The sequence below is a fragment of the Castor canadensis genome, chromosome 12, assembly GCF_047511655.1.
Source record: "Castor canadensis chromosome 12, mCasCan1.hap1v2, whole genome shotgun sequence".
NCBI classification, from domain to species: domain Eukaryota; kingdom Metazoa; phylum Chordata; class Mammalia; order Rodentia; family Castoridae; genus Castor; species Castor canadensis.
Window position 1 is genome coordinate 21,088,910 of NC_133397.1, and position 20,477 is coordinate 21,109,386.

The following is a 20,477-nucleotide window of genomic DNA, read 5'->3' on the forward strand; positions in this document are numbered from 1 at the left end:
TCCTGGCACTGCCAGCTTAGTGCTCTGGGCAGTGGCAGAAGGCAGTGGTGCACGGCTGAGCATGTATTCATCTGCTTTTGTCCTGGTGCCTGCATCTAAGCATGTCCTCCACTCTGTTGCTGAACATACCTGAATGTTGCCCATGACCCCTGTGGACTCCATCCTGCTGGCAACGTTGACTGTATTGCCCCAGATGTCATAGTGTGGTTTCCGGGCTCCAATAACCCCAGCCAGAACCCCGCCTTTGTTCATGCCTGGGATAGAGGCATAAAGTTGAGCACTGCTACATGCAAGTCTTGCATTACCCTATCAGAAGTTGCTAACTCCTTTTCCATGGAATGTCATCTGACCCCTATCACAGAGCTCCTGACCATTTAACATCCATGTTCCTCCTTAAAAGTTACTCTACCATACTGGAAGGTAAAATCATGTCTTCTATTTATCCTTGCTTCACCAAGTCCTTGGCAAATGTCAACCATGTCTGAGTAATTAATTTACACAGGACAGTAGTGGCCAGCTTCTCTGTAATACAACTAGTACTTTAAATTCCTGTGACCCCTCAGTAGGAGGTAGCAGGTGACACTACGAAGAATCTGAGCATAGCAAGGCTCTCAGTAGGCATGGAAACCTTGGCAAGTTAGCTGGCTGGATTGTGATTGTATGCAGCAGGGATGGGTGTAGCTTGGTCACTTTGTCATTCACACTTTGTTTAATTGTCTAGGAGGGACTGGACTAAAGGTCCTTCAGGTCCCCTCTAGCTGTGTGTGTGAGAGAGACCCTTCTCCCCAACTGCTCCCAGCTTCCTGAGCCTCTGTTTTTCCTGCTGATGTGCCAAGCCTCACAGGAGCGTGGCCAGAGCCCTTACCAATGCGCAGCATGAAGTTGTTGAAGGACTGGTTGTTGATGTTTGTAAGCGTATCCTTCATGGCTAGCGCGAAGTCTGCCAAGTCGGCCAGGTGCTGCCAGCGCTCCTTGTCTGACTTTTCCTCCTGTGTCAAGCAGTGACAAGAGCATCAGGAGATGCCCAGGCCATGACCGTGGCAGCCTGTTTGTCCCCTTCCTTCCCATAGCAGCATGCTGGGGGGGAACACCTACACCTAATTGTTAGCACTTTTCTTTCCTTCCTCCCACAAAGATGTCAGCTGTAGTATGTCACAGGACAGAGTTCACAAAGGTCCCTGGGGGAAAGGTCTAGGGCAACCCAACCCAGGTAGGCTGCTTCTATGTGCCATGTACCTGACCATGAGGCTGGTCTCCTTACCACCCTGCCTGAGCCTGGTCTTTGATTTGTGTGTAGCTGTTCTTGTTTGGATTCCTCAAATCAAAACAAAAAAGTGGGGCCACACTTGAGGGTGGTGGCCCCTCTACAACCTGCTTCCTTAGCCTCATCTAGAAAGTGGAGGCGGCAGTAGTACTGACATCATGGGATCATTATAAAGATAAAGCTACGTGATGATAATTTCTTAAGATCAGTACTTGGCACCAAAGCCCCCACAGCTCATTTCCTAATCTGGAAACTAAACAGCAGGCTCCACAGGTCCGCATTAGCTTAGTGAAAGACCAGGCCAATAGCAGCCAGTGAGTTCCCAGGGCTCCTCTAAGTTTGCATTGTTCAGAACTGCATAGATGGCTCCTGCTTCCAGTTCTTGGGAAAGGGGGCATGGGCACAAGAACACACAGACCATCTTGGGCCTATGCAGTGGAACTGTAATAGGGGATAGATGTGGGGGTGTTCTGCTGGTTCTCTGCTCATTAGATTTTCTCAGTAAGCCCTCTTCCATCTGCACTGCATGTGCTGGTAGTATGTTTGATGTCCTCTGCACAGTGGTACTTGGAATCTTCTCTGACTCTGGTAGTCTCTAATATGCTGAGTCTCGGCTGCAGGTCTCTTGCCCCGGGACAGAGTTGAGTCTCCTCTCAAACCATTGAGTCAGCTTGTTAGTTACCTAGCAAGCTTAGTTACCTTGCTGGAGCTGGTAAAGCCATTGGTGTTGACATCTGGAGTGACACCTGAAGCTGCCATATAGGTGCTACCAATGGTTTTGATCTTGGTGATGACACGGAATTTGGGATTGTCCAGGAGCTGGGGCCATTATTGAGGAAAGAATTGTCAGCAGAATCAAGGGAGATGGGTGAATGAGCCACCTAACAGATGTACCTGTTTAGAAGGAAGGACCCCACAAAGCATCCAAGAGAGGCTTTCCCGTAACTGCTGTACAACATGCTAACCTGCCACACGATCCTCAGCAAACTTCCTAGCGTTCTGAGCCATTTCTACAACCTTGACACTGAGATAAAGTTGCCAGTCTCCTGGAGTGTTTGGGCACATGTAAAAGAATTTTCTTCTTGTATACTGGTTCCCACTAAACGTATACTGAGTTTGAAGACAGGAGGAATTGGGGAGCCTGGGGTCTGGTTTGGCCAGTCCTTATCCTATGAACTTATAGGGGGTTTTCCTATAAGTTCCTCCCACCTCAACCCTCAGACTTAGCAGAAGTCCATATATTATGGGAAGGGGCTCATCTAGGAAATGCATTCGGTCTAGCATAACTCACTTCTCTTTGACTTTGTCTTGGGCTATAACCTGGGATGGGCTGGCTCAGGCAGGAGGGGACAGGAGGGCACTCACAGAGTCAAAATCAGAGATGATCTCATTGAGGAATCGCAGACATTCAATGCCACCATTATTGATGCTCTCTTCTGTGTAGAAGTCAGCAAAGTTGGGCAGGGAGGCAAACATGACTCCAATCTCATCGTAAGTCTGGCTGTACAGCTCCTAAAAAAAGGCAATGGCCCCAGCACTTGAAGGCCAGCTGCCTGATGGGATGATATGCTTGGGTAACAAATCTTATCTTCCCCATACACAATGTAAGCACTCAGTGTTTTAGACTCAGACATCTCAGATTATACCAACTTTGAATAATCAAAAAACAGCTCATTCCCACCTTGAATAAATGAAATGTAGCTTTCCTAACCAGCCATGAGGAAGAGGGTTCAGTAGACCTGGGAATCACCCTGTGTTGAGGTCACCAACAGAAAGGGGGACTCTGGCCAGGCCTTATCTTCTGAAATGGAGCCTCAGAGATGTGACCCTCATGAACAATGTCTAGAACAATGCTCTTCAGAAACAGCGTGGAAAATTCATTTACCAATATTGCTGCTAGTTAGGTCCGGCCCTACTTGGACCTTGGCCCCAGGCATGAGAAAGTGGGGGTCTACAGGAGCTCCCTGAATGGACAAGCAGATGAAAACAAAGGGCCCCATGCCTCACCTCATCTCTCTTCTTGGATCCCAAGAAATGGCGTGCGACGTGCTCAGGCAACATGTTGGTGACCAAGGCCTCATTCCAGCGTCGCATCTCATAGACACGTTCCTTCTGGTCATGGACCTCAATCTTCCACAAGAATAGTGTCCGTGCCAGTTTTTCTACCTACAGACACAGGCATAGACAATGTGTATGCTTAAAAGCTGGCCATCTGAAGGAAAGATGAAAAAGGGGGACTTGAATGGTGGGGTACCACTTGGAGAAGCTGGAAAGAAGATGGCCAAATGGCAAGGGAAGTAAGACCCTAAAAGAGTTTACCTACTCAAAATGCCACTCCACAACTGCAGAGAGGATTCCGGCCTCTGGTTATAGCCAAGATCCAACAGGCCTTAGTATGTATGGGGCCTTCCAGGATGTAATTTTAGCTGCAGTTCTGCTGGGGAGGGGGGAGTGGTCCAAGTGGGATCCCCATTTCTAGCAGAAACTTTTGACTGACAAATGGCTTGATAAGGCTGTACTTTCCTGAGTAGGCCACTGGGGGGCACCCAAGCTAACATGGAGTCCCTGCTCTCTTCCTCCTCAGTCTTTTCCACGTTCAAAAAAAAAAACCCCAAAAAACAAAAACTTCACCAGCTGCTTTCCATTTCTCTTCTGACTCTGTGGTCAGTGCATTAGTGACACTGCATGTCAGGCTAGATGCAGAGACCAAGGCCCTAGGTCCTTGGGAATAGACTAGCAGGCTTTCGGGCCTGCACTCTTTCCTCTCTGCACTCCTGCTTCCTTCCTTCAAGCTCCTGGGAGTTAGACCAAGAAGTGAACCATCTTCCTTACACTACTGAGGAAGAAAGCTGTGGCTCACTCAGCCATGTGCCAGGTTGGGTAAGAAACCCACATTCCTTTAGGATCCTGGCTGGTAGGGTCCTAAGACTTGCTTCCTGGGAAGCCCTGGTGTGTTTGGGCACAGGTGGAGAGGAGGGTGTGTGGCACTCACGTGGCGGGAGAAGTAGTACAAGCTCAGCATCACGATGAACATCATCACTGTCATGGAGTACTTAGAGGGCACCAGGGTCAGCCTGCCGGGTAGACAGGAATGCACCTGAAAGACAGCCGCTGCCCTCCGGAAAGGACCACGTCCTCTAACCAGGTCCTGTTGTTTCCTGTCACCCTAAGCTTCCCAACTCCTCGGGCCCCTTCACATCGAGTCCTGACTCCCGCAGGGCAGTGAGGCTTTCTTAGGCCATTGGGCTTCTAAGAGTCGGCCAGCCTCAGCCTCTGCTGGCTGCAAGAGGTGATCGTATCAGGCCTGCCGTCCACATGCTTAATCTCTGTAGCACCTGACTAACCCCAGACGTAGCTGCAACCTGGATTTTGGAGAAGGGAGAGGCTAACATCACAGTGGTGGGACTCAGAATGACGGGAGCAGGTATGTACGTAGCAGTAGAATTGCTGGGCCACAGGGTTGTTTTGTTTTGTTTTTGTTATACTTGGGTTTGAACTCAAGGCCTTGAGCTAGCTAGGCAGAACTCTACCATTTGAGCCACACCTCAAGCCCTTTTTTGCTTTAATTTTATTTGTACAGGGTCTCATGTTTCTGCCTGAGGCCAGCCTCAGCCTATAATTCTACCCAGCCACCTAGCTGGGATGGCAGGCACATGCTGCAATGCTTAGCTTTCACAGGTTTTTCAACTTGACTAACTCCAAATTGATTGTACCAGTTGCTATCAACCACCAGGTGTGTATGAGTTACCACTGAACTTAGTATCAGATTTTTAAATTTTTGCCAGACTGGTAAATGTATAATGACATTTTATTATGGTTTTACTTTGCGTTCCTTGATTATTTGAATGTCTTTCATTTATTAGTGGCCATTTAAGCTGCTTTTGTGGAGGGCTGGCTCAAGTCTTTTACCCATGCTCCATGAGTAACAGGTCTTTTTGTTTTGTTTTGCACATGAAGGTCTTTTCAACTGACTGAATCATAAAATTCTAAAACTAGAGTCAGAAGGGACCTTAGAGAACTTCTAGTCCAATGTCCTCCTCAAGAGGGAAAACAGACTTAGGAAAACACCTGCCAATGACTCCACAGAGAATGGCTGACGGCCGCAGGTAGGAACCCAGGTCCCCTATTCCCAGTGTAGGGCTGTCATCTACTCAGCTGTGTTCCTCACCACCATGTGGCCTCAGCTGACTGCCGACACTGCTCTGCTCTCGAAGCTTCACTGTCTTTGATGCAGGAGAGACCTGGATGTTCAGGTCCATGCTAGACTCTGCGCCTGCCCAGCCCTCCTATGGTGACACACACCAGCATACCAACTCCTCTAATTTGTGCACCCCAAGTCATGTGCCTTCAGCAGGGCAAGATCCTGAGGTGTTAGCCTGTTGTATTGAAGTATCTAGAAAAAAGTGCAAACGCAGACCGGGAAGGGTGAGCAGTAGCCCTTACCTGCCAGTGCCATTGAGCCCAGGGGTGGGAAATACCTGCATCTTCTCTAAGGCCACCATAGGAAGGCTGTTGAATAGATAATAACACAATCAGACCACACCTGGGTACAAAAGGCTGATGCCCAGGCAAACACTGAGGTATTCCAAATCTTCACTCATCAAGATGCAAAGGACCTATCCCCAGATCACAGTCTGCGAGAATCCATGAACCCTGGTTCCCATACAAGCCTTTGATGAGCCTGTGCCAGAAAGCCACCTCAGTGCAGACCCCACGACATCGAAATGGGGCTGTGGGGGTGGAAGGAAGGAGACCATGCAGATCCCCAATCAGGCTTCATCTTACTCATGTTTCTGAAAGCGTTTGCGGTCGTATTCATCAAAGACGGTGCACCAGGCATAGAGGTTGATGGCAGCCACCGCGCCGGTGACAAGCAGCATAAGTGTGAGCTTCACCATGTGGCTGACCTGCACCAGCATGATGGTGGCAATGAGGGACAGCACAGCGATGTAGTTGTAATACTTGGGGTTCTCCAGGCAGTCGCCCTCCAGCTCCATCCCTGCCGTCCCGTTATAGGATCCCGCGTAGTACTGGAGACAGCTAAGCTAGAGACCGGGAATGCCAGGAAGGGAACAGGAGCACAAGGAGACATCAGCTGCTAGTAAGAGAGGGCTATGCCATGGCAGTGGCCAGCGGCTTCCCCACGGTGCCCCCAGAAGTCCCAAGGAGAATGGGAAAATTTACCAGGGAATAATCATACAAAGATTAGTGACTGGTACCAAGGACTTTCCTAATATCTCATGTGATGGTCAGAAAAATTCACTGTTTTTAGTTCTTTTCTATTCATAGAAAACTATGAGGCTGGACTTGCCCAAAGCTGCACAATTAGCAAGCAGTAACATGAGAACCAGGAGCCAGGTCTCTATGCTTCTGCCCTGCACACTCTTCACATTGCACTGTTGCTGCAGGGGAGGCTGTGGACCACACAGCCTCCACTGAGCCTCCCTGTGGTGACATCCAGTCTGTTCAAACTGTCACTGGGCTAGGAGGAGGCTCGTTACCTTCTGGAGTCTGTCACCTGGTCCCATTGCTGGGCAGACGCCATCAACAGACAACACATCCATAAAGCCAGTTCATCTAGCTTTGGGCAGAGTCTTGGCATGTAAAACTGTAGCACGCATGGACCCTGCATGAGTTCCCCCGCCCCCAGTATCTCTGCCTCTCCATGGGTAAAGGCATCTCCAGACATCCTGCAGGGAGCATCTGTGATCTTGTTAAACTGTGGTCTCTAGGCCAGGGCACCAGCACCAGGTGTTCTGACATAAGGAGCTAGGGGCCTGCACAGTGGGCCACCATGCAGTGCATGATCATGGTTGGCTCTGGACCTCCTTACTCCTCATCCAGGTGGACTTCTGGTCGACTGGTTGCAGCCCTAGGACTTTTTCACTTACATTACTGCCAGAATAAAAGTCTCCATGCTGATTTTATTCCTGTGCTTATTAAAGAAAATAAAGCAAGTACTGTAACAATGTTTTACTTGAACAAAGGACTTTTCTTTTTTTTTTTTTTTTTTTGGTGCTGGGGACCGAACTCAGGGCCTTGCACTTGCCAGGCAAGCGCTCTTCCACTGAGCTAAATCCCCAACCCCTGAACAAAGGACTTTTATTTAAGAGTGAATATGGTACTACCAAAATTGAAGGAAGCTGTGACAACTGCAAGGGAACAATGACAGCTCCAAGCATTCTGCTCAGTAAACGACTGATGGCTCTAAATCAACAGATCTGGGCTTCCTGCTCCTGTCTCTTCTCCCCAGGAAAGCACCTGGCTGACCTCTCACAGGACCCCAACTTCTCCATGAACTGAGGACAGCATCTCCCCCTAGCCATCTAGGCTCTGTGCGTCGTGTCCACTGACCCACCACAGGAAGGCACACAGGAGCACCGCTTTGGGACAAGTTTACCTCCCCAGGCCAGATGGATACCTAACTCCAGCCCCCCATAAGGAACGCCATGATGTGAGGACTACACCCCAACCAGTGAAATAAGGGGGAAGGGAAGTTCAGGATGGGATTTAGTACTGCTTCTATTTTTGACTCTTGACACTGTCACTGACTGCCTGTGTGACCTGCAGCAAGTGAACAAAGCTTTCTGAGACCTGGTTCCTTCATCTGAGACTACAGTACTGATGTGCCTAGCCCGGGACTGGGCATGAGAACAGGGCTCTCAAACTTTGGGAGAGGAAGGATCTGCAAGCAGACAAGTTGGTCTTGCAGGTCCCCTTCTTCCCTGGGGACAGGGCAGGGTGCCCTTTCAGCAAGGTTCAGGAGCTCACCATGTCCACGACATTGACCATGACGAGAATGAAGATGGCTAACATGGCCCATGTGTTCCTGGCCCAGCGGGTCCGGTCGATCCAAGATGAAAAGGCCACAAGCTTCTTAGGAAAGGCCTAGAACCAATGGGATTGCAGGGGCATGAGCCTTGTCAGTCCTTCCTACAGTCATGACTGCTGACCACTCTGGTTGCTCATGTTTAGGCCCAGGAACCTGAACAGAAGTTCTCTGCCTGCAGTCACTCAAAACCAACAAAGTGGGACCAAGCTGAGGACAGAGTAACCCCAGCCTCCAGTCACAGTCCGTGGCAGGGCAGACACACCAACCATCCCTGGAGGCTTGGGCCACACCAGCTAGCAGGCCCACTTTCAAGAGGCAAGGCCAGGGCAAGGAACAATTTTCATGGCTAGCCACCTGCCTTGCCATCTCCCCTATCTTTCCTGAGTCAGGACACTAAATCTCCCCAGGTTACTTGGCAAGCTTCCTGTCAGATTAATTTTCCCAAAACACTGCTTTTTCCTTCTCTTTCTTTTTTATTGGTGGTACTGTGGATTTGAACTCAGGGCTTCATGCTTGCTAAGCAGACATTCTACCATGTAAGTCATGCCCCCCAGCCTTTTTTTTTGCTTTAATTATTTTTCAGGTAGTGTCTCAATTCTTGCCTGGGGCTGGCCTCAGATCCTGGTCCTCCTACCTATGCCTCTGGCGTACCTGGGATCACAGGGCGTAACACCACACCTGGCTTATTATTTGAAATGGGGTCTCAAACTTTTTGCCTGAGCTGGCTTTAAACTTCCATCCTTCTGATCTCCACCTCTCAAGTAACTAGGACTACAGGCATGAGCCACCACTCTTGACAAAAGTCTTAATCTCTTTTCTGAACTTTTTTTTTGGATTGGGTTTGAACTCAGGGTTTCGCACTTACAAAGCAGGCACTCTACCACTTGAGCCACATCTCCATCCATTTTGCTCTGGTTAGTTTTGGAAATGGGATCTCATGAACTAGCTGTCTGGGCTGGCCTTGAACTGCAATCCTCCCAATCTCAGCCTCCCAAGTAGCTAGGATTATAGGCATGAGCCACTGGCACCTGGTTCCTTCATCCTGGCTTTTAATGTTCTTTCTAATCAAAGTCAACCCACCACCCAGCCTGGGCCTCCCTACCTTCCTACTCAGGTTCCCGTTACCCGTGCTGCCTGGCTCAGGCACACTGCAGTGCCATGGCCCACCAGAGCCCAGCTTGGGGTAGGTACTCAGCTGACAGAGAATGATGAATGGTGGATGGATGGGTAAACGCCTGAACCATCCTCACAGAAGAGTCTGTCTGTCAGGACTTGACAGGAAGTCTAACTCCCATCAGTACCCAATTTCACAGCTAGCGCCATTCACTTCCAGAAGCTTCTGAGTCCAACAGAAAAATGCCTCTTACCCGGGGAAAGATGGCAGCCAGCGAGCAGATGGTCAGGATCAGGAGCAGAATCTCCCCAACCACAAATGTCACATAATTTGTCATCAGCCTGTGGCAGAGAGAAGATGACAGAGGAGGGGTTGGAGGAGGGAATCTGACTGGATGTGGGGCTTGGAGAGTGCAGAGACAAGCATGGCACAAGCCTTTGCCTGGGAAGTTCCATGTGACACCAGGGAATTGCTGCTGGCTATGCAGAACAAGACGAAAGGCCCTGGCCAGGGGAGCACCAACCAAGTGCAGCGTCTGGGAATTTGCCACCTCCCCAGAAATGTCTCCACTGGGACATTTTCAGAGCAGAGAGGGTCACAGATGCCCTGGAAATAGCCCAGTAAAAGCTTGGGAAAGATCTTCGGAATGAACATCCACCATGTGGCCTACAGAACGAGGACAGACGTCCGCTGAGGACTGCCAGGCCGTCCTGTGCAGACATAGAGCTACAGTGGCCAAGTCCCTCCCGCATCCATTTCACTTAGAGAAACCTGCCGTCTCCAGCTCCCCACTCATTCCCACTGCCATCCCATCCCTCCAGGGAGAACGCTTTTCCACGAGCCCCAGAAACCTCCATGTTGCTAAACCCACTGTCCAAGTCAAGTTCCCTTCTTTGGGACCCTTTCTCACTTGGTTTTCAAGATCTGCTGGTTCTCTGTCCCTCCATCTATAGGCACACACTGCTGTGCCATGGCTTGGGCGTCGACCTGCTCTCCTTCCGCCCACACTCTCGCTTGGCAACCTCACCAAGTCCCATGTGCTCTGTGGGGGTGACTCCAAGTTTGCATTGCCAGCCCAGTCCTCTCCCCCAAGCCCCAGATTATATATTCAGCTGCCTCGCACACACTGTCACATAGGCATCTCAAACTTAACAAGGCCCAAACCAAACTCCTGATCTGTGCCTCTATCTGCTCTATCTTGGTTGATGGCAACTCCATCCTGTCAGTTGCTGAGATCAAAAGCCTTGGTGATGTCCTTGACTGTTTACACTCCTCACAACCAGTATCCCAGTGAATTCTGTCAGGTCTGCCTCCAAAACATATTCAGAGTCCATCCATTCATCAATAAATTCAGAATCCAACCCTTCAACTTCATCTCTAACTTCAGCCTGGCCCAAGTCTCCATGGGACTTTATCTGAGTCACTGCCACCTCACATGGTCTTACTGTTTTCCCTCTTGCATACTAAACTCTGCTCTCACCACAACTGGGGGATCCTTCTCAAGTATGTGCCCAGCAGGACCTTCCAGTGGCTTTCCATTTGGGTGGAGAAGGAGAAGCTGTGCCCTGCCACAGTCCCTAAGGTCCTAACTCCCCACCCCACCGCCGGCCACTCCCTGTGATGGCGTGTTCTAGGATCATTGACCACTCACCTGTGCCTCCATAGGCCTAACCCACTGGTGTCCACATCTCTGCCTGAGACAGGCACCCCCAGATAGCAGAAGGCCTGCTCCTTGCCTCTTCAGGACCTTACTGAAATAATCACCTTGCTATGCGCTCTTCTCTGACCATATTACAAAATGCAGTTATGCTCCCTAGCTTGCTTTACTTTTATCTGTAGCACTCACAGCTACATGCATACCTACTTCGATCACTCAAACGTCCACGCCTGTCTTCCCCTACTGGCATGTGTGTTCTGTGAGAGCAGGGACTTCTGTATGTTTTGTTCACTGCTACGTTCCCAGACCTTAATCCCAGACACAAAGTGGACACCAATATTTTACAACAAATGACTTTGATCTCACAACAGGCTTGAGTTAGGAAGGTGGTGTCGTGATCTTCACTTGACAGAAACTGGTGCTCTGGGAGCCTTCAGTGACCTGCCATTGTCCTGTGTCTGGAACGTAAGATGGTATGGCTGAGTCCCAAGCTCTTTATAGCCCTCTCTCCCCGGCAAATCCAGGGGGACCCCGAGCAGGAATGAACTGCTGAGGCCAAGAGGGTGGCCATCATCCTTCTAGTGGGGTTTCCAGAGCTGGTCAAGGACTCAGAACACCCTCCCTCGCTACTAAGGACACCAGTCTGCACCCAGAGCCTGAAATACAGCTCTACTATGATCAGCCAAGAGAGGGAAGCCAGGTTGGCTTCCTTGTCTCTGGAAATCCCGACACCCAGTCAGGCAAGTCCTCCATCCTCCTGCATGTCTGCCCCCCAGCTTTCTTGGCCTTGCTGAAGTGCCCATTCCAATGCTAGTGTCATTCCGGAACCTGGGGCAAGAAGACAGGGAGCAGAGGTAAGGACTGCACCCTGACATCAGGCTCCAGCCACGCCACTGTGGCCTGCTGGTCGCAACCTCGCCCTTCTCACCAGGGATCGATGAGGATCTCGACCAGGGCCGTGCAGAGCAGGACCACGCAGGAGCAGCTGAAGGCGGCCCCGCTCTGCTTCTCCTTCTCCACCGAGTAGCGGATTTCCATCTCCGGATCCATGAACCGCATTGTCAGGACAAAGGTGTTCCTCTTCTTCACCCTGATGTGGAACGGGCCCCGTGAGCCACAGACACCACGACCTGCGAGGCCAGGCCTGTGGAGCTGGGGCCAGCACGCCTGCAGTGCTCACTTACACCTGGGCGGACTCTCGCTCCAGCAGGGCCTCATTGAGCAGCTGGTTGAGCTCATGCTCGTCCTCAGAGGCGTCCACCACGCGGTCCGCCAGGTCCTGGAGGCGCAGCCTGCGGCGGGGGTTGGGGAACGAAGGGTTGTCGGCCTGTAAGCCAGGGAGGGAGGCAGTCAGTGGGGGAGGAAGGGGACAGAAGAGGTCATACTCATGGGAACTCATCCCTCTGGCTCTAAGGACCATTCTCCCAGCAGTCTTCCTGATGCTCTCACTCCGGTCCATCCTGCTGAGGTCGGACCCCAAGCTCTAGGGCTGCCTGGCCTCCTTGAATCCCTAAAAGAAACTCTGCGGTGGCAGTCCCTAGTGACAGTGCTGTGGGGAGCCAGCCCCCTGGTTCCTGAGCAGAGGACCAGGAGCCCCAAGCCGGTCCTGAACCGGGCAGCACAGTCCTGGGACACCTGGCTGCTGGATGGGGTGGGGTCACCTGAAACCCTACATATCAACATCCTTGGGGGCATGAGTGACTTCCAGTCCTAGAGCTTAAGGGATCAGGGAGCAATGGGAGAGAAAAAGCGTGCTGTCACTAGGGGCTGACGAGGGGAAGGGTTGGGAGAGCTGGGGCATCCACTGCCATTTTATGTCCTGTCACAGGAAAAGCATCAACTCCAAAACTATGAATCGAGATTGGTCCTGTCAGAGCCCTGTGAGCGGGTCCAGGGCACATGTGAAGTCAGAGCCACAACTCCTGCCTAGCCTGAAGCTCAGTACTGCTGCCAGCTAAGTTTGACCCCAGGTAGTTGGTGGTCTCCAGCCCCATTTTTCTGCTCTGTCAAATGATATGATAATCTATTCTGGCACCCAGACCCTCTGTCCATGGAGCCTGTCCCAGAGCAGAGTGACACTGGCTAATGGTTAGCACACAGAGAGTCATGGATTGCTAGAGCTGTCTCTGTACTCGTTCTGCCTATCCTCTTTCTATCACGAAAATCACAACACGGAAAAGTTACCAAATGGCAGGTGCTCCAGCAAAAGCTGGCTTACACTAAGCCCTGTCTGCCTTCTGCAGTGTCAGACTTAAAGACCTTGGGAAAAACTCTTGTCTCCTCACACAGGGAGACTGACAGCACTGCCACCCACTTACAGCCACCTCAGCAAGGCAGAGGTCACCTTTGCCAGAGGACATGACCAAGAAGCCCCAAAATAATGGCAGTTTGAGGTCATCTAGGATGTTCTTCTGGAGCAGCACACCAGTCCTTACTTTAGTCCTGACTTTGGAGATGCCCCTCTGTGCATGGAACTTGGGTAGGAATGGGCCAGAGGGGCAGGTCCAGCTCCCACATCCCAAAAAGGCTCAGAACCTGCAGACTTTTCCACCAAAGTCCTTAGTGATCTCAACAGAACTCAGGGCCATCCGAGCTGGAAGAGGCATCAACAGTGAGGGCCTCTTTGGACCTTACCCACTCCTGCCCCGGGTAGCTGATGACAAGACAGCAACACCGTCTAAATGTGGTCACACTGCTAAAAGTGAGTAGTGCCTATGCTAGTGGCCAGCCTACCTCTCCCACCATGAGCCCCTGCTGTAGCAAGCTACTGCTGCTTGACCCCTGCCCACAGCTGGCCCTCCTTATACCCCTTGCCCCACACCCACCTGGACCTCCTGCTCCTCGGGCTCGTCCGTAGTGGAGCCTCTGGCTGGGGCACTCCCATTGGGCTCCTTGGTCTCGATAAGGGCAGGGGAGCTGGGCTTTGAGGAAGTTGGTGCTCCATTTGGCAGGGCCTGCAGCAGAAAGGAGCAGCCATTAGGGCCCCCAGACACTGCCTGCTGCCCATCCCAGCCTATGGCCCCTCCACTGATGTTCTGGGCTCTTCCCACCAGATCTGTAAAAGCCTTACTGATCGCAAAACTCACTTTTTTTTTTTTCTTTTTGAAATGTTTTATTTTTTTTATTTTTTTTTCATTTTTCTTTTATTATTCATATATGCATACAAGGCTTGGTTCATTTCTCCCCCCTGCCGCCGCCCCCTCCCTTACCACCCACTCCACCCCCTCCCGCTCCCCCCCCCTCAATACCCAGCAGAAATTATTTTGCCCTTATCTCTAATTTTGTTGTAGAGAGAGTATAAGCAATAATAGGAAGGAACAAGGGGTTTTGCTGGTTGAGATAAGGATAGCTATACAGGGCATTGACTCACATTGATTTCCTGTGCGTGTGTGTTACCTTCTAGGTTAATTCTTTTTGATCTAACCTTTTCTCTAGTACCTGTTCCCCTTTTCCCATTGGCCTCAGTTGCTTTAAGGTATCTGCTTTAGTTTCTCTGCGTTAAGGGCAACAAATGCTAGCTAGTTTTTTAGGTGTCTTACCTATCCTCACCCCTCCCTTGTGTGCTCTCGCTTTTATCATGTGCTCAAAGTCCAGTCCCCTTGTTGTGTTTGCCCTTGATCTAATGTCCACATATGAGGGAGAACATACGATTTTTGGTTTTTTGAGCCAGGCTAACCTCACTCAGAATGATGTTCTCCAATTCCATCCATTTACCAGCGAATGATAACATTTCGTTCTTCTTCATGGCTGCATAAAATTCCATTGTGTATAGATACCACATTTTCTTAATCCATTCGTCAGTGCTGGGGCATCTTGGCTGTTTCCATAACTTGGCTATTGTGAATAGTGCCGCAATAAACATGGATGCGCAGGTGCCTCTGGAGTAACAGTCTTTTGGGTATATCCCCAAGAGTGGTATTGCTGGATCAAATGGTAGATCGATGTCCAGCTTTTTAAGTAGCCTCCAAATTGTTTTCCAGAGTGGTTGTACTAGTCTACATTCCCACCAACAGTGTAAGAGGGTTCCTTTTTCCCCGCATCCTCGCCAACACCTGTTGTTGGTGGTGTTGCTGATGATGGCTGTTCTAACAGGGGTGAGGTGGAATCTTAGTGTGGTTTTAATTTGCATTTCCTTTATTGCTAGAGATGGTGAGCATTTTTTCATGTGTTTTCTGGCCATTTGAATTTCTTCTTTTGAGAAAGTTCTGTTTAGTTCACGTGCCCATTTCTTTATTGGTTCATTAGTTTTGGGAGAATTTAGTTTTTTAAGTTCCCTGTATATTCTGGTTATCAGTCCTTTGTCTGATGTATAGTTGGCAAATATTTTCTCCCACTCTGTGGGTGTTCTCTTCAGTTTAGAGATCATTTCTTTTGATGAACAGAAGCTTTTTAGTTTTATGAGGTCCCATTTATCTATGCTATCTCTTAGTTGCTGTGCTGCTGGGGTTTCGTTGAGAAAGTTCTTACCTATACCTACTAACTCCAGAGTATTTCCTACTTTCTTGTATCAACTTAAGAGTTTGGGGTCTGATATTAAGATCCTTGATCCATTTTGAGTTAATCTTGGTATAGGGTGATATACATGGATCTAGTTTCAGTTTTTTGCAGACTGCTAACCAGTTTTCCCAGCAGTTTTTGTTGAAGAGGCTGCTATTTCTCCATCATATATTTTTAGCTCCTTTGTCAAAGATAAGTTGCTCATAGCTGTGTGGCTTCATAGCTGGGTCCTCTATTCTGTTCCACTGGTCTTCATGTCTGTTTTTGTGCCAGTACCATGCTGTTTTTATTGTTATTGCTTTGTAATATAGTTTGAAGTCAGGTATTGTGATACCTCCTGCATTGTTCTTTTGACTGAGTATTGCCTTGGCTATTCGTGGCCTCTTGTGTTTCCATATAAATTTCACAGTAGATTTTTCAATCTCTTTAATGAATGTCATTGGAATTTTGATGGGAATTGCATTAAACATGTAGATTACTTTTGGGAGTATTGACATTTTTACTATGTTGATTCTACCAATCCATGAACATGGGAGATCTCTCCACTTTCTATAGTCTTCCTCAATCTCTTTCTTCAGAAGTGTATAGTTTTCCTTGTAGAGGTCTTTCACATCTTTTGTTAGGTTTACACCTAGGTATTTGATTTTGTTTGAGGCTATTGTAAATGGAATTGTTTTCATACATTCTTTTTCCGTTTGCTCATTGTTAGTGTATAGAAATGCTAATGATTTTTCTATGTTGATTTTATATCCTGCTACCTTGCTATAGCTATTGATGATGTCTAGAAGCTTCTGAGTAGAGTTTTTTGGGTCTTTAAGGTATAAGATCATGTCGTCTGCAAATAGGGATATTTTGACAGTTTCTTTACCTATTTGTATTCCTTTTATTCCTTCTTCTTGCCTAATTGCTCTGGCTAGGAATTCCAGTACTATGTTGAATAGGAGTGGAGATAGTGGGCATCCTTGTCTGGTTCCTGATTTTAGAGGGAATGGTTTTAATTTTTCTCCGTTAAGTATAATGCTGGCTGTAGGTTTGTCATATATAGCTTTTATAATGTTGAGGAACTTTCCTTCTATTCCTAGTTTTCTTAGAGCTTTTATCATGAAATGATGTTGGATCCTATCAAAGGCTTTTTGTGCATCTATTGAGATGATCAAGTGGTTTCTGTCTTTGCTTCTGTTAATGTGGTTTATTGCGTTTATTGATTTTCGTATGTTGAACCACCCCTGCATCCCTGGGATGAAGCCTACCTGGTCGTGGTGAATAATCTTTTTGATGTGTTGCTGAATTCGGTTTGCCATTATTTTGTTGAGGATTTTTGCATCAATGTTCATTAAGGAGATTGGCCTATAGTTCTCCTTTTTGGAGGTGTCTTTGCCTGGTTTTGGGATAAGTGTAATACTGGCTTCATAAAATGTGTTTGGCAGTTTTCCTTCACGTTCAGTTTCAAACACCACCGTTTCTAGAATCCATTCCTACTATTAAAAGTTTTTTAAGTAAAGACCCAATCGCTCCCATTCCTATTTCTAAAGCAGAAACGGGGCGACAGTGGATCCCTGAGGTCTGTTTCGAGGAAGTCCCCGGCAGCACCTCTGATTCTGAGATTAGTATTTTTCCTTGTAGCATGACCTAAACGCTGTAACGTGGGGACAGTTTATTCATTCCACCAAGAAGTATGTGTCGAACACAGGTAAAATGTGGAAATGACATTCTCACGAGGAAGGGCAGACAACAGCAAAACAGATATGGAAAATATGCAGTCTATAGGCAGGTAGAAATAGGAAAGTGGGCACAGGGCTGCTGGGGAGTCCAGTCATAAGGAGGGTAGTTGGCAGGAGTGGTGTCACCATGAGGATGACAGTTCAGTTCAGATCTAAAGGAACAAATCAAAAGGGAGGAGAATTCCAGGAACGTGAACAGCTAGTGCATAGGCTCTGGAGCAGGGTGAATGGAAGGGGATGGCTCTGCCATGTCTGCCCCCTTCCCTCTTCATTCCCGCTCGGGAAACTTCTCTAGGCTTCAGCTCCCCTTCCCCTTGGCCTAGCCCCACCCGACTCTGTGCAGCTTCCCCTCGGCACCTAGGTCATGGCTATGGCTCCAGCCACTTCCATACATGCAGTGGACTCCCCTTCTGGATGTTGTCTTGAGACGTACTTCCAGCACCTTCACTGAAACCGGCCACGAATGACACTTACTCTCTGGAAACTGCCTTCCCTGTGAAAGTCCACTACCACGGGACTCCGGCTCTGTAGGACCCAGACTGTTTTGTTTTATTTATTTATTTTTGCAGGCGGTACTCGAGTTTGAACTGAGGGTCTTGTGCTTGCTGCTTGCTGGGCAGGTGCTCTACCACTTGAGCCACACGACCTTCAGAATCATCTTTATACCAATCTGCCCCTTGCCTCTCATGCTCAGCCATAAGTCCTGCCAATCCTGCTACAATAACTTTTATTTTATAATTTGTGTTTTTAAGACAAGGTCTCAGGCTAGGCTTGAACTTAATATGCAGCCCAGGCTAGCATCAAATGCATGATCCTGATTCCTCTGCCTCCCAAGTGCTAGAATTATAGGCATCTACTACCACACCCAGCCAATTGCTCTTTTTTAAAATCCCTTCCTTTCCAGCTCTCTAACTGTGGGGTGGGGAACTCACCAAACCATTGAGGCCATTCTGGGTGGCCGTTTTCTTCACCTCTGGCTTGGAGGCAATGATGAGGTAGGTTTCAATGCCCTTCTCATCTAGGTAATCGCAGCGGCTGCCGCCATCGCCAGGCTCCACGTCAAACTCCCCTTTCAGGCAATCCATGGTGCTCTGGGAGATGTGCACACGCCTGATGGCAGCAAGAGCCCTAAGCATCTGCACTACAGGCAGCCCTCCCCCACCCAGGGACAGGCAGCAGGCCACATGGCACATGGGGCAGAGGCCAAGGGGGCAGGCCTGCCATTAGCTAGCTGTGTGGGCAGCATGACACCTGCTTCCCTGAGCCTCAGATGTCTATCCTTAGAAAGGATTACAATTTTCCTCCTGGGCTGTTGAGAGTATCAGGTGAGAGTCTAAATATGAAAGCTCTGAACTCCAAGGTCAAGGTTCTGATTATTCCTACCCTGTAACCTCTTTTGCCAAAGGTTAAAACCCGCTGAGAGTCTCCAAGGAGAGAACAGGATCTGCCCCTGTGGAGCCCCCAGCTAGACAGATGGCTGGGGGTGGACAGAGCCGGCTGAATGGTGGCACATGTAGACGAGCTCGAGCCAGATGTGAGGTGTGCTATGGACTTCCAAGTCTGGCTCCTCGCTTGCTACCTGATCACTGATAATAACGCCCTCTCTGGGAGGTCTGGGCTGTGACATCAGAGGTAAAGCAGACACAAGGTCAGACGGCTGCAGAGGGCTAGGCAGGTTGAGGTGTGCCCAAGGACAGTCTGAGGATGCAGCCCTTCAAGAGAGGTTTCTGAATGGCCATAGCCAAGGGCAGGGCAGGAATATCGTTCCTGGTTGGGAAGAGGCCCTCAGCCCCTTGTCCCTTGTTAGGGCCACAGCCCTGGAGGTTGGATAGGATGGTCCCCTCCTCTGGTCCTCACATCTGTCCACATGGAAGAAGCACTCACCCAGGGATGCCACCAGCTTCCATCTTGTTGGCCACAGTGACATCGGTGGACCACACATCATACTGCCAGCGCTTCTGTCCCAGGACACCACCCAGCACAGTGCCCGTGTGCACCCCCACACGCATGTCCACCCCAGTCTTGGTCTTCTCCCGCACGTACCTGACAGGTACACACAGAGAAGGGGTGTTGGGGCATGACCTTCAGGAGGTAGCCCGCTGCCCCTTCCTGCAAGGAGTTCTGCAGGAGCTTTCCTTCCCTCCGGGCGGGAAGGGGAGGACTAGCACAAGCCTGCAACTTTCTGCCTGTATCTGAGCTGAGTGACCTGCCAGGGCCCGGATTTGGAAATCACAGTGGAGTTTGGGATGGGGGTGCAGGGGCCACAGTGACACTTCCCAAAGGACCTCCCCTTTCTCTCTTCCAGTTGTTCACCTATTGATGCAGTTAAGGTTTCACGGAGCGTCAAGGGGGATATTAGAGGGGCTTTAACCCAGGAGATAGTTAAGAATGCAGAGCTGTCCCAGAGGTGAAGAGTGGAGGCTATCCCGACTCCGCCCCTAGGGAAGACAGGTGCCTTTTCCACCTTGTACTCAATCTCTCCCCTGGCCTCTGGCCACGTCAAGCTTACTGCATGACCACCCTTCCGGGGGTCTCCAGGCTCAGGTAGAGTAGCAAGGACAAGAGAGAAGAAGAAGGGAGTTCACCAGGTGCAGCCTGGTTTGCAGCAAAGGCCTGGTTACAGTCCCACCTGCTGCCCCCTATGGCAAGTGACCTCAGAAGTAACTTCATTGGGACATGGGACAGTAATCCCTGAACTGATCTGCTTTGGAGGCTTCCAGTGAGGAAACAGTGAGAGGGAAGACAGGAGAACGCCTGTGGGTGTCCCCAGCAAGCTGCAAGGCCTCGCAGCTATGGAGTCTGCTGTTTCCCTGGCTATGAGGAAGGAAAGCCACTCACCCTGATCAGATCCCTCCATGTGCCAGCCAGTCCCATGCAGAGCCTGATTCTCCGTGATCCCCCCACCACCCTCCCACGGGCACCTGCTTACGAGATGGCCTCCACCATGGCCAGCCCCATAAGGATGGAGCACACGGCGTGGTCCTCCCTGTAGTCAGGCAGGCCGCAGATGCAATAGTAACAGTCGCCCAGGATCTTGATCCGTAGCTGGTGGTATTTCTGAAAAGTCAGATCATGGCCTATGCTCCCAGCCCCTCTTCTACATGGAGGATGGCAGAGCAGGTGGAGGAAGGCCAGACAGGGAAAGAAGGCCAGGGAGGGCCCGAGGCTGCACCAAAGAAGCCAGCACGCTGGTACTTACGGCTGCCAGCTTGTCAAAACGGGCAAAGAGCTCGTTGAGCAGCTTTACAAGCTCCTGGGCACTGCAGGCAGAGGACAGCTGGGTGAAGCCCACTATGTCGGCGAAGAGGATGCTGTGAGAGTAAGGAACCACAGGCCATGAGGCCCCAGAAAGCCACCTGACTCCATGCCAACACCTGCCCGGCCCACAGGAC

At 49.9% G+C, this 20,477-nt stretch overlaps 1 protein-coding gene across 1 annotated transcript in view; it reads right to left on the reverse strand.

The window, feature by feature from the left end:
* The window catches only part of Adcy3 (adenylate cyclase 3), a 75,092-nt gene that overhangs the window by 1,402 nt on the left and 53,213 nt on the right, over nucleotides 1-20,477 (reverse strand). The window contains exons 5-21 of the mRNA XM_020162628.2: nucleotides 20,285-20,396; nucleotides 20,015-20,142; nucleotides 18,970-19,128; nucleotides 18,018-18,195; nucleotides 13,693-13,821; nucleotides 12,052-12,194; nucleotides 11,796-11,957; nucleotides 9,464-9,551; nucleotides 8,036-8,152; nucleotides 6,050-6,309; nucleotides 5,708-5,773; nucleotides 4,257-4,338; nucleotides 3,272-3,430; nucleotides 2,630-2,776; nucleotides 1,964-2,083; nucleotides 866-989; nucleotides 130-254 (exon numbers count right to left, since the gene is read on the reverse strand). Coding sequence (XP_020018217.2) covers nucleotides 130-254; nucleotides 866-989; nucleotides 1,964-2,083; nucleotides 2,630-2,776; nucleotides 3,272-3,430; nucleotides 4,257-4,338; nucleotides 5,708-5,773; nucleotides 6,050-6,309; nucleotides 8,036-8,152; nucleotides 9,464-9,551; nucleotides 11,796-11,957; nucleotides 12,052-12,194; nucleotides 13,693-13,821; nucleotides 18,018-18,195; nucleotides 18,970-19,128; nucleotides 20,015-20,142; nucleotides 20,285-20,396 — 2,299 coding nt within the window. The remainder of the gene's footprint in view (nucleotides 1-129; nucleotides 255-865; nucleotides 990-1,963; nucleotides 2,084-2,629; nucleotides 2,777-3,271; nucleotides 3,431-4,256; nucleotides 4,339-5,707; nucleotides 5,774-6,049; nucleotides 6,310-8,035; nucleotides 8,153-9,463; nucleotides 9,552-11,795; nucleotides 11,958-12,051; nucleotides 12,195-13,692; nucleotides 13,822-18,017; nucleotides 18,196-18,969; nucleotides 19,129-20,014; nucleotides 20,143-20,284; nucleotides 20,397-20,477) is intronic.